The 13,388-nt window shown below is 44.0% G+C and overlaps 1 protein-coding gene across 6 annotated transcripts in view; it reads left to right on the forward strand.

Moving 5' to 3' along the window:
- The window catches only part of LOC127009499 (neprilysin-2-like), a 127,243-nt gene that overhangs the window by 92,388 nt on the left and 21,467 nt on the right, over window positions 1-13,388 (forward strand). For all 6 annotated transcript variants that reach the window (XM_050882608.1, XM_050882609.1, XM_050882610.1 and 3 more), the window contains exon 2: window positions 3,348-3,493. In XM_050882608.1, coding sequence (XP_050738565.1) covers window positions 3,348-3,493 — 146 coding nt within the window. The remainder of the gene's footprint in view (window positions 1-3,347; window positions 3,494-13,388) is intronic.

Below are 13,388 nucleotides of genomic sequence, written 5' to 3' on the forward strand. Positions count from 1 at the left end.
CAGAGATGAGCACCGAGGCCACGCGCAGCTATAGCGTATGACCCCAACTTTCCTCTTTATGTTGTTGTCGAGGCTACTGCTAAAGTCTTTCAGTATAATTGCAGGTTAAGACATCACAAGACACGTAGTTGTAACCTTTCTCAACTTGTAAATCTGACCGTTTGCAGTATTTTGCACTCCTACATCAGCCTCTCCTTGAACTAACGACTGACAGTGGAAAGTATATAGTCTATTGTTGACTCGTAGCGATCCTCGGGTATAACATCGCTGAGGAAGATTTACTAATACATCAGTCACCGCGGTTCTCCTGTTCGCACGTTAATAACTAAATGCAATTATGTTATCGATGCCCTTAACTCGAAAATATGCAGAGTAGTGTTCAGGACATGTTCAACTCGGCGTGTTAACTCATAAATGGACTGAATATTAATTGTCTCGTTCCTCTTCTCAACTTAATTATATGGTGAAGAGATATGGATGATATTATTCGTCGTGTGTGTGTGTGTGTGTGTGTGTTTCCTTGCTTGCTTGTTTGTGTGTGTGCGAGCGCTTGTGTGTATGGGCGTGTCCGTTTGCGTCGTGTGTGTGTGTGTGTGTGTGTGTGTGTGTGTGTTTAATTGCTTGCTTGTTTGTGTGTGTGCGAGCGCTTGTGTGTATGGGCGTGTCCGTTTGCGTCGTGTGTGTGTGTGTGTGTGTGTGTGTGTTTAATTGCTTGCTTGTTTGTGTGTGTGCGAGCGCTTGTGTGTATGGGCGTGTGCATTTGCGTCGTGTGTGTGTGTGTGTGTGTGTGTGTGTGTGTGTGTGTCAGTGACCTAAATAACCGGACTGAAGCGGATACTGATACCAAACATTTGCTTCTGGTCCCTTAAAATGTTTAATAATAATATAACCTGTTTCAGTGAGCGAGGAGGCGGTGCACACGTTTAACCCTTCTTTGTAAACATCAGGCGTTAGCAAAAAACATCAGCGATTAAGTTCAATACACGCTGTTGTAATGGCCACGCAAGTCGGATAGTTTACAGTTCTTAATATTAAATCCACTGCACCGAGGCGTAGCAACGAACATAACGATATGTGCAAATTAAAACAAGTATATTTTTACACGCTGTTGCACTGGACACGTAACGCAAGCAAAATCGTTAAGAATTCTGCTCCTATATCCTTTGCACTGAAGCCTAGCACATTACTTTTTTGTGTTTGCTTGTTTGTTTGTTTACGTGTGTATTCTCAGGTATTTTCATCCTCTTAACCTCCACTTATGTAATTCTCAATGTCATCTCACCTTTGTTCTTGTTATAATTCTCTCATCGCCTTCACTCTCATTTTCTCAGGTGTTTGGGAGGTACTAAAAAGTCGGCTAGTAGTCTCCGCACTCCTCCCTCTCTACCTGATTCGTCTCTATAATAGTAATAATAATACATATGCAAACCACAACACAGCACCTGAACACGACTCGCTTCTCATGCCTGCGGGGACTTCAATGCAGTTTGGGCAAGTGCCAGAATGTCCTACGCTTGCCGGCTTGTAAATAAGGCCATGGCTGGGGGCGTCTAGGTGGGCTGGGCGGCGTCCCTCATGACATTAATCCTGTAGTTATTAGCCTTTCTGAAGTGATGGCCCCCTGTGGACATCTGGGGAAGATCCTGAACCTCTACCCGGGATTTGAAGTGATAATAGGCTACGGTAAAGGGGGTTGGGGGATATGTTAAGCCGCGCGTGACCTTGGTGTTCATCTCCGTGTCATTGATCTTTGAGTCTGTGGTGCAGCTGAACGCAGTACCCTGGGACACGGAAGTTACATTGATGGAAGGTTACGCTAAAGTTACAACCTCACACATACACATTTATGTTTTCTGTATAGTCAAGAGATAGGTAGATAGATAGATATAGACACAGATACAGACGGACACACAGACACACAAACAGATAGACAGAAAGACACACACACAGACACAGACAGACAGATAGATAGACAGATAGATAGATAGACAGATATATAGATAGATAGATATACCACTATTATTATATTACGGTATGATAGATAGATTTTTACGTACCCCAGAAACACCCTCACAAGCTCTCGGGCATCCATGGTACTGGGCAGGAAACATTCATTCATAGCTGCTGACAGACACAAATGGAGCATACAGCAACGTGTGAATAAGAGTAGGTGCTAATTAACTACTTTTTTTTTCGCTCAAAACATTAAAAAAATAATAGTCGCAATACTGTCCCATTTAGTCATTCTATTTACTCTTCATCCTTCAAAACAACATAAAAAGTAAACGAGAAAATCAGTAGGGAAAGACTTATCTCATTTGTTCCTCTGATATAAGCTTTTCACTCTTCAGTTCATCATAAGTAAACTAAATCAATGGTGGAAGACTCCCTCCCTTGTTCCCTTTGATAAAACCTTTTCACCGTACAAAACAAGGAGGCGACAGACTCAGGGCCATACTTTTAAACATTTCTGCGCCCAAGAACATGTATTTAACTAGTCTTTCGTGGGAGTTTAGGGCCTTTCCAGGGGTACTTTTATGACCTTGGTGGTAGTCTGAGCCTTCTTCTGTAACATGAACCTAAAAGAACACTCATTAGAACTCGATTAACCTCCTTTTTGGCCTTTGGAAAGAGTGTGTGTGAGGGGTGGGAGCATCTGACAATACCAACCTCACTCTCGCTCCTTCGCTCTCCTTCGGTCACCTCGATTGTACTGTTCACCGCTCAAAACATTATAACAAGTAAACAAAACTGGTGGTGAAAAACTAACTCCTTTGGTCCCTCGACAAAATTCCCTTCACCGTTCAATACATGGTGGTGGCCTCTCCCTCTCTCTCTCTCTCTCTCTCTCTCTCTCCTTTGATCCCTCAGTATTACTCTTCATCATTCAAGACATTATAACAAGTAAACAAAACCAGCGGCGAAAAAATCCCTCCCTCCTGTCCGTCGCAGCTCAAGGATGTGAGGCGCGAGTTGTTTGTCCGGGTCGTGTTTCGCTAAGGAGAGCGTGTGATGGATGGTCAGGGCTGAGTAATGGACACGGAGACGTCTGTGCCCCGTCACGCCACCCTACACGGCTGCGAGACGGGCTAAGGCGTGGAGCTGTCGTGGGCTGGTTGTGTCATGGTGTGGAGTGTTGTGCTGGTGACGGTGGTGCTGGTGGTGATGAGGGTGGGATGTTGTGTTATCATTAACATTACTGTGTAGTAGTATTAGTATCAGCACCACCGTCTAAGAATTTAATCACATATCTGCAACATTTTTTCCGTTCTTCCACGTTTTACCGAGTCCCCCCCACACATGTCCTTACCCCCGCCCTCTCCTGACGTGAGTTTTCCTTGTTGCAGGCAGCCGGGATGGTTGGGTCGGAGGACGAGGCTGGAGCGGTACCTCATCCTGGCGGGGACGACTGTGGTGTTCGTGGTGGTCGCCCTCACCTTCTCCCTCGCGGCCGTCATCTACAGCTACCAGTCGGGCATCTTCCAGCAGAACGGTAGGACTCACGGGGTGGGGTCCGGCCGAGGGGATGACGGTGAGCCTTGGTGGGCGACGAACGTTGTTTTGGGTTCGTTACTTCTCGTGCCAGCAATATTTCTGGTCCGTCATGTTTCTGTCCGTCAAGGTTGGGCGTCACGATTCTGGCTTGTTACATTTTGAGCCACGTCATATTTCCAGCAACTCACTTTGGTCACGTCAGTTTTGGCCGTCACAACACTTTCAGCCCACCATAATCCCGACAAGGCACTTTTCTGCCACGTCGCTTTCTGGCCCATTTTATTTCTGTTCGTCACTTTTGGCCGTCACAACAATTTCAGCTCATCACAGTCCCGACAAAGCGCTCTTCTGTCACGTCGCATTCTGGTCTGCCTTATTTTTGCTCGTCAAATTTGGCCGTCATAACATTTTGGGCCCGTCACATTCCCAGCTTATCACTCATCTGTCACGCTACATTCTGGTCCGTCACGCCCATAGTCTTTTGAGCCTGCCCCGCCACTGAGTCACTAATCTAAGTCACCCTGACCGTGACTTTGAGACCTAGGTGAAGGTAAAGATGGGGGCGTATGCTTAAGCTGCGCGTGGCCTCGGTGCTCATTTTCGTTATATTACCCTTGAACCTGTGGCGGGAAGTAACCCATTACCCCGGGACACAGGGCCAGTGTGACATCCGGGTTACCACAGTTTACCTTCCTGATCTGCCGTAATTCAGTACACGCTTGGGCGGAGAAGTCAACGCCCAGACCACTAACTTGTTCATTCTCCTCCGCGGGTTAGTAGATAAATGGTTACCTTAGGACACCCGGAGAAGGCAAACTGAGGTGACTTCAGCGTTTCTGTAGTTGGTGTGCTCCGAGGTAGGGACTTGGCATCCACGTTAGGCCTAGAGGGCGGGGTGACGAGTTGGATATATCGGCAAAGATCTATTTTCGCCGTGCTTCCTAATCCCTTCATCTTAACATGCACCGTATTTACAAACTTTAGCTTTCCTTTTTTTTCTCTTTTTTTTTACAGCGAAGGAGACAGTTCAAGGGCGTAAAGAAAAATATATATATAAAAAAGCCCGCTACTCACTGCTCCTGAATAGAGGTCAAAGGAGTGTCCAAAAAGAGAGGTCAATTTCGGGAGGAGAGGTGTCCTGATACCCTTACGCTACACTTATGAATCATTTTTTATAGGGATCCTCTAGCGAAATGCAAGTCTACGGGTAAAACTATAACTTTTAGCTTTAGTTATCGTTTTCACCACCGCCAAATTCAGAAACTATGAACTGGGGTGAGAAGCTGACGTGGGTTGTAGACAAGTCCCCACAAAGTCAACCTAAAAAAAAAAAAAGAGAAAAAGAAAATTAAACTCACATGAATCTGAGAGCCACCCCACCAAGAAGCAAAGACTTGAGGCGGGAAAAAGAAACGAATAATAAGGAAAAAATAACTTTCTCAACTCTGGTAAATTGAAGAAGTCGGGGGAGCAGGGATAATACACGCGCGGTAATGTGAAAAGAGACGAGCTGATATAAGAGGCGGAGGGCGCGGGCGAGGCGTGAGGCGGCGGGGAAGGTTGGGAAGCCGAGGAAGTCGTTGACGATTTGCATAAACTAATGATTGCCTGCTCAAGATCACAGCAAGGTGTCAATCTCTCTCTCTCTATCTCTATCTCTATGTCTGTCTTTGTCTGTCTGTCTGCTTATTTCTCATTTTCTTTTTCTGTTTTCTTTTTTTTCTCATTTCTTTTTCTCTTTTTCTCCATCTCTTTTTCTTCCTCTCTCACCTTTCTTTCTTTCTTTCTATCTTTCTCTTTACCTATCTAATATCTGTCTATCCATCTTTTCTTTTCTTTTAATTTTGTCTCCTTTTCTTTTCTTCTTCTTTTTTCTCCTCTCCTCTCCTCTCTACTTCCCTTCCCTTCCCTTCCCTTCCCTTCCCTTCTCCTCTTCCCTTCTCTTCCCTTCTCCCCTTCCCTTCCCTTCTCCCCTTCCCTTCCCTTCTCCCCTTCCCTTCCCTTCTCCCCCCTTCCCATCTCACTCATAAACTCGAGATCAACATATACTCAGGTGAGCTAAGTCAATCAGATTCAGGTGCTCAGCGAAGTCTAGGGCCATTGTCAGCTATCGCCACAAGAGCAGTCACTCAGCCGTCACCTTAATTCTTTTTAATGCGTTGCGATACACTCAACGAACAACAAAAAGTAGCGGCAAAATAGAACCAATAACCTTTACCTTCCGGAGACATTTAAATCATCACTTTCTTCTTTTATTTCTTCTTCTTGCCGTCGTGAAACCAGAAGCACCGTTAATTTGCTTCCTCTCTTATTGAATTACTTTTGGCTCGTATTTAAGCGTTCTGGGAGATCAATCGAGTCGTCCAGAAAAGAAGGAGCGTAAGCTACAGGCCGATTTTCTTTTTCTAGTTCGTACTGGGAAAGGCAAGGAGCAGCGTTACCATATTATCGTACTCAGAACATCGCATTTCTCGGCTCCAGGGTCCACAACTCTCGCACCCAGACAGATAACGAGATTCCAGTTGAAGTTATCGTTAAAAGGGTTACTAATTGGTGTCTGTTTGCGATAGCTCCGAGTCAGAAACCGGAAAATACGATGAGCTGAGTGGCTGAGTACGATAATTTTGTAACGCTGGCACGGAGGCTACACATCTCAGATATAACAGGATATACATAGGGTCACTTTAGGGTGCAAAGGAAAAGCGAGCCTCGGTACACCAAATACAAGGCCACTTTTCCCCTGCTACTTGTTTCCTGTTCTTCCTGGGATACGTGTTTAGGCTGCCTTTCCCAGTGCAGACTAGAAAATTAAATGACTGGTCGATATTCTCAGACGCTTCTGCCTCTCACATCAACAAATTCCACAGACCGAGAAGGAGATTAATCTGGCTCTCCTGAGTGTTTTTATGGGTTCATGGTACAGAAGAATGGTCAGTCTACCACCAGGGTCATAGAAGTACCCCTGGAAATGCCCGGAACTCCTACGAAAGCCTTGCCTATAGTGTGTGAACTTGGGGGTAGAAATGTTTGAGTCTCTCTCTCTCTCTCTCTCTCTCTCTCTCTCTCTCTCTCTCTCTCTCTCTCTCTCGTTCCCCTCTAGACGCTTCAAATATGCACCCAATTTGCATGTAAGTTCAGAATGCACTCACGATAACACTGATTTGAGTAATAGGCAGCCAGGCAGTGCGTTATCGAAAAAGTTTCTGTGTTTTTTTTCTATATAGCGGAGTGCGTCGAGAGATAAGTTGAGTTGTTGCCGGAAAGTCATTACCGGGATTAGCTCGATATATAAAAACTGTTTCCTTACCTCCCCGTCACGTGAGGCTCCGGAAGTTGGCGGCGGCGGTTCAGGATTTCCTCGCTCGTCGATGATGAAATGTTAATAAGTGTGTTTGCCATGGATCAACATACGTAGGAAGGAATGAGGAAGCTCGTGATAGACGCCTGATAATTTACACTCCATAACTGCATCATTCGGAATTGGGTTTAGAGAGAGACTTAGTTATTTTATTAGTAGTTGTAGTAATAGCAGTAGTAGTAGTAGTAGTAGTAGTAGTAGTAGCAATTTTTTTTCTACAACTAAGGAGACAGTTCAAGGGCGTAAAGAAAAAAAAAATCCCGGTACTTACTGCTTCTGAATAGAGGTTAAAGGAGTGGCCAAAAAGAAAGGTCAATTTCGGGAGGAGTAGTAGTAGTAATAGTAGTAGTAGTATTTTCATTGAGATTCATAAAAGGGCATCAAAGGAAAAAGACTAAAAATATATGATATGGTCCCATACAGAGTCCTTTCGATGATCAGAAATGGATATGAAAAGTAAGTAAGAGACAGTGACATTAGAGGAAGGAGAAAAATAAGTAAAGAGGGATAAAAACAATACCTAACGAGATAACAGGGGAGTGCATTTGTCTACATTTACCTGTATTTAATCGTATAACGGTATGAATCAGCAACCAGTCCCGTTTCTACCAATATTTTGCTATAGTTTATTCGTTAATTTATGATCCGATTACACATGTTCAGGAAGCGGAAGTATGACGAGCCTTCCAATAAGTTATAAGTATTTCGTCCTCATAAACTAGTAAGAGAAGGAACCTCACGCATGACATCACCCGGAAATATCCATGCACTGTGAAGGCCGTGGGACCAATGATGCTTTTGAGAAATAAATGTCTTCCGTTCTTTTCAGTGTGAAGGTCTTCGGTTCATATCCTCAAGCGTACCGGGCTCACATTAAGACTATTTTCCAAGCCCACAGAGAAGATTCGCCGGGTTCTTATGGGTCATTTTTACGGCTGGTAATGCAGACGTCCTGTAAAGCTGTCACTAGGCCCGTACCAAGAGTCACGAAGGTCTAGCGACGAAGGTCGAAGAGAAGGACGGTGCGTACCTATGTCATTAGCATTTTTGGAACGAAGGTCTGCGGGAGAGACGAAGGGAAGGCACGGTCTACCTCGTGTCTACCCTCAGACCTTCGAGGAAAAATATTTTTATTTTCCAAATTTGGCGTGGCAAATAGTTGCGGTTCAGTTAAAAAAACCTAAGAAAATATTTTCCCTAATTGGAAAGTCGTATATTATAGTTGCAGCGAATATGTTTGTCTTGTTTACAACAACAGCACGCGCCTTCAAAGCACAGAGAAACCAGCCAGCAGGCGGGAACCTTCGTGGCTCACATTCTCCAACGATCTATGGGTTTTCAACATAGCTGGGCACGATAACAGAAAACCTTATTCCCGATAACCGATAACTGATAATGAAAAACCTTATCGTTGATAACCGATATTCGTTAACTGGAGACACAAATATAGGCGATAACCGATAACCGATACCCGATATAATTCCATAATTCCGATACTACCTAGCGATAAGTCCGATAGGCGAAAACGATATTATATTGATATTTCAGATAGAAAAACAGAGATGAATTAAAATTTTCATTATCTGTATTTTAGAAAACTTACAAAACCTGAGAACCACACGTTGACACGTACCTATGGACGGTTACTAGAAGCGCCTGAGCCTGTGTTGTGTTATTTGGCGTCCCCACCGTCACAGCTGGCGCTTTTGTTTATAAACACTGGTCTCTTGTGAACTGTGCATGCTCAGACCAGCAAGCGTAGACCTGTACACTCTCACAAAGCTTTTTAACCGTAATTAAGAGTTGCTGGAAGGCTGAATCAGACATACAGTACCACTACCACCATCCCCGCTGTTTCTAGAACGACACTCGGTACGAGTTGTATTCATATGTACAGAGTGTCGCTCTTGAAGCAGTGAGGATGGTGGTACTGTATGTCTGATTCAGCCTTCCAGCAACTCTTTGTGTTAAAAAGCTTTGTGAGTCTGTACAGGGCTACGCTTACTGGTCTGAGCATGCGCAGTTAACGAGAGACCAGTGATTGTTAACAAAAGCGCCAGTTTTTGACGATGGAACACCAAATAACACAACACCGGGTACCTTTAGTACCATGGCATGCTCACAAACGAATATGGAATATCAAATTTGAGGCAATGAATAATCATTTTGGGGGCAAAGTTAAATGATTTATCTCTTTGATATATTGATTTTTGAGTAACAAAAAAAAACAAAAATAACCTAGTATTTTAATGTTGATGATCTAAGTATGAAATCTCTTCACCAAAGATATTTCATACCCCGAAGTGTTTTCATACAACACTGGGCCACGCATGCGCAGTAGGGAGACATTTTTTTTTATTTTCTGAGAGGCGGAAAAAAGTAGCGATTATCGCTGGTTTGGTTTCAAAAGTAACGAAGATACCGATATATATTTAAATAAGTAGCGGATGGCCGATAACCCGATTTTGTTATCAGCGATAATGTATCGCGATAACTTATCGCGATAACGCCCAGCTATGGTTTTCAAATTCTTTCTCATTTCAATTAAGACATCTGGCTCTGCAAATACAAACGAAGGGTATCTTAATAATTTACTGCATGAAAATGGAATGGAAAAAAAGACATGAAATAATAAATAATAACTGTTGAATGCGATCCTAGGCTATTTCGAATATTAGGCTACCCATGTTATTTATATATGCAACATAAAAATTCCTTATGTATAGACACTTGCAGAGTCGTATGTCACTTTATATCCCTTAATGAGATGAAATATGAGTATCTGAAAGGCTATAGATCGTTCAAATATGATCAAACTATACTGTTTGATATACAAGTTGTTTCTTCATGTCCTTGTATGGTATATTATCGATGCAAATCTTCTGTTTGCGGTTCATATACGATGGTTTGAGGATCTTTTGTATACACAAACATTCAAATGATCTTCACGCAATCACAAACTCACAATGCGCAGGTGCCACATCAACGTTCACGAGTGGACAGACGGAATGAAACGGACAATATCATGGCTGTATAGCACCATGGAGGTATTATACCTCCATGATTAGCACTGTGTGTTTGTATGTGTGTGCGTGCATTAGATCTGGTAGGTGAAAAGAAGGTTGCAGTGTGCGTATGTGCATTTACCTTCCCGAGCCACTTATGGTAAGGATTGAAGGCACGGTCTGAGGCCGTGCCTACATTGTTGAAGGGAAGGTACGCGGCTCGACCTTCACGACTCTTGCTTGGTACGGGCCTAGGATCACAAAACAGTCCATGAATATCTTAAGATCTTTTACGAGAGGCTTTTCCAACATGCGAGCTGAGGTGCCGAGACGCTTAGGCATTCGGGGGTTAGATCTGACATTCAAGAGGAAGGTATCAGGACACCTTCTCACGTAATTGACTGCTCTTTCGGCCACCTCTTCGGATTCTTTACGGGAGCAGCGAGTAGCAGGCTTTTTTTTATTGTTTCCTTTTTTTGTGTGTCCTTGTGCTGTCTCCTTTGCTGTAAAAAAAATAAATAATAATCCCTAATAGAAAGCCTCACGCCTTCATATAATGCCGTCTAGTTTCCATATTTAGAAAGACGAAACAAATCTTTATAATCGAAATGACGGACAAGTTAGTAGACCAACATTCGTCAGGACCCGATGAAACTATCCTCAAAGAAGACGAAATCAGAAACTTTATTATAATGGAAAGGATGGAAAAGTTTAGTAAAGTAACATCTATCAAAACCCGATAAATCTAACCTCGAATCTTCATTTTTAATCCATACTATTTTTTTATTATCATGGAGCTGTAAAACTTGAACCGAACGAAGGCTCCAACCTCAGAAATATTAAAAAAAAGACGAAACAGACTAGTAAAGCAACATCTATTAAAACCCAAGGAATCTAACCTCAAAATATCTGCAAAATCTCATCAATATAAACGAAAGGTCAGTTAAGTAAGATATATATAGCATTTATTTTTTTCGTCAAGTTCTTGAGGCAACGATGCAAGGAAATACTGCTACTCCCCTTTTTGTATTCCCTTTTTTTGTATGTCATTGCTAATAACGATGATGTCAGCGAATCAATTAGTGTTCCTGAGTCACGCCTTCCGTTACCTGGATGTTTTGCGAGGCAGGTGTGACGAACGGTCGGGGGTAGGGAGTGTCAGGGGTAGGCCGACTAAGGTGTACTCAATCATAGCCTAATATTTGCTCGGTTAGGATTCTCTTTCTCTTACTCTGGTTTTTTCTTTCTCTTTCTTTCTTTCTCTTCTTTCTCTTTCTTTCTTTCTCTTCTTTCTCTTCTCTTCTCTTCTCTTCCCTCTCTCTCTCTCTCTCTCTCTCTCTCTCTCTCTCTCTCTCTCTCTCTCTCTCTCTCTCTCTCTCTCCATAAAAAACCCTTTCCCAACTTTTATTCTTCGCCATTCTATCAAATTTTATCTCCTCATTCCACTGCATTTCTCTTTCGTTTTCTTTCCTTCCTCGTACTTCCTTCTCGTTTTATTTCTTTTTCTTTTCATACCTCCTCCTCCTCCTCCTCCTCCTCCTCCTCCTCTTCCTCCAACATCTTCTCCAGTCCTAATGAGCAAACATGTTGATAGAGAGCTCAGCTGGGAAGACCTGCCAATACTATCATCCACCCTCGATAGCTGGGAGGGGGGGGCGGGGAAGGGCATAGGAGGGGACTAGGAAGGGAGGAAAGGGGCTGGAGGAGGGCGGAGCGGGAGGGCGGGGGAGCTGTCTGGCGAAAGTATAACCGAAGAAGGAAGCTGATGAACTGGCTGGCTGGCTAAGGTGACTGGGTAGGATGACTGACTGGTAGGGAGGTGTAGCGGTAGGGGCTGAGTGACTACCTGGATGACTGTTTACGTGGGTGTCTGGTGACTGGATGACTGTGACTGGGTGGGATAACTAACTGGGGGAGAAAAAGTAGAGAGGTATAGTAAGAGTAACTGGTAAAAAGTATGATTGACTGGCTCTTTAACTTCTGAATGACTGGGTGGAATAACTAACTGGGAGGGAAAGGGAAGAGAGGAATAGTAGGTATGCCTGACAGAAAGGATGACTGACTGACTGGTTGGATAACTTTAAGTAAGGTGACTGTTTGGGTGTAAATAACTGAGGAGGGCTAACTGACTGGCTGGATGACTGTTCCTGTGATATTTGGTGACTGGGTGGAATGACTGAAGTTAACATAAAGATGACTGACAAAGAGGGAGAGAAACTGATAGGGCTGAGTGACTGGTTGAATGACTGTTTTAGTGATATTAAGCAACGCGGTGACTGGATGGGGTTCACTGAAATTGGCAAGGAGAGTAATTGCTGGGTGAGAGGTATTTTCACGACGTATGAAGTGAGAATAGTTGCTTGCCACTCTCTCGCCGCGTAATAGTAGGGAGAAAGTGCATAGAAGAGTTAGGGAGGTGCGGAGTGGGCCAAGGCGACAGGAAGATGACTTGCAGAGGAGGATGTCGTGAGAAGGAGCTGGGAAGGGTCACGTGGCGGAGAGGAGAGGATGGGGAAAGGAGGAAGGGAAGTAAGGAGGGAGGGATGGTAGGTAAAAGTGGCGGTGAGATCGGTAGTAGGAAGAGTGTTACTGGCTGTGTACGTAGTGAGGGAGAATGTCGTGAGAAGTAGCTGGGAAGGGTGACGTGGCTGAGAGAAGAGGACGGAGAAAGGAGTTAGAGAGAGATGGTGGGAGGGGTAAGGTAAATGTGACTGTATGATCGGTGGTGGGGAGACAGTTACTGGCTATACATGTACTGAGGGAAGATGATATGACGCACCTTCTCCTTGAGAGATGCAAGGAAAAAGGGAACTAGCAACGAGAGAAGAAAGTAGGAGGTATGGCAGGTAAATATGAAGGAGGGCAAAGGGGTAGTGAATCTTGCTGGCTGTTTCGGAGAGATGGAAAAAAGGGAACTACCGATGAGAGAAGGAAGGTGAGAGGGAGGGTTGGTAAATATGAGAGGAGAAGGAGAAGGGATAGGAAATCTTGCTGGCGGTTTTGGAGAGATGGAAAAAAGGGAACTACCAATGAGAGAAGGAAGGTGGGGAAGATAGTAGGTTAATATGACAGAGGGAGATGAGATAGGGAGAGAGACAGGTGAGAGGGAGGGTTGGTAAATATGAGAGAGGGAGAAGGGATAGGGAGTCTTGCTGGCTATTTCGGAGAGAGAGATAGAAAAGAAGAAACTAGCAACGAGACGAGAGAAGAAGGTGGGAGGAATGAAGGGTAAATATGACGGAGGGAGCAGTGGTAGGAAGACTTGTTGAATATCTTGGTGACAGATGGAAAAAGAGGGACTAGAGTGTGTTGCATTGGACGACGGTGGATGACTGTCGAGAAGGAGGAGTAGGAGGAGGAGGAGAAGAAGGAGAGGAGTAGAGGTACGGATAAGGTTTGGTGACATGAAAAAGGAAGATGATCTGCAGAACGTGAGTAGGGAAAACCACTTTGAAATCTGTTTTTTAGCCACACTGTTTACTTAGTTATTTGCCTGTTTGTTTATCATTGAGCTGTTGAACTTTGACTGA

Source organism: Eriocheir sinensis, chromosome 41 (genome assembly GCF_024679095.1).
Source record: "Eriocheir sinensis breed Jianghai 21 chromosome 41, ASM2467909v1, whole genome shotgun sequence".
In the NCBI taxonomy this organism is placed as follows: Eukaryota; Metazoa; Arthropoda; class Malacostraca; order Decapoda; family Varunidae; genus Eriocheir; species Eriocheir sinensis.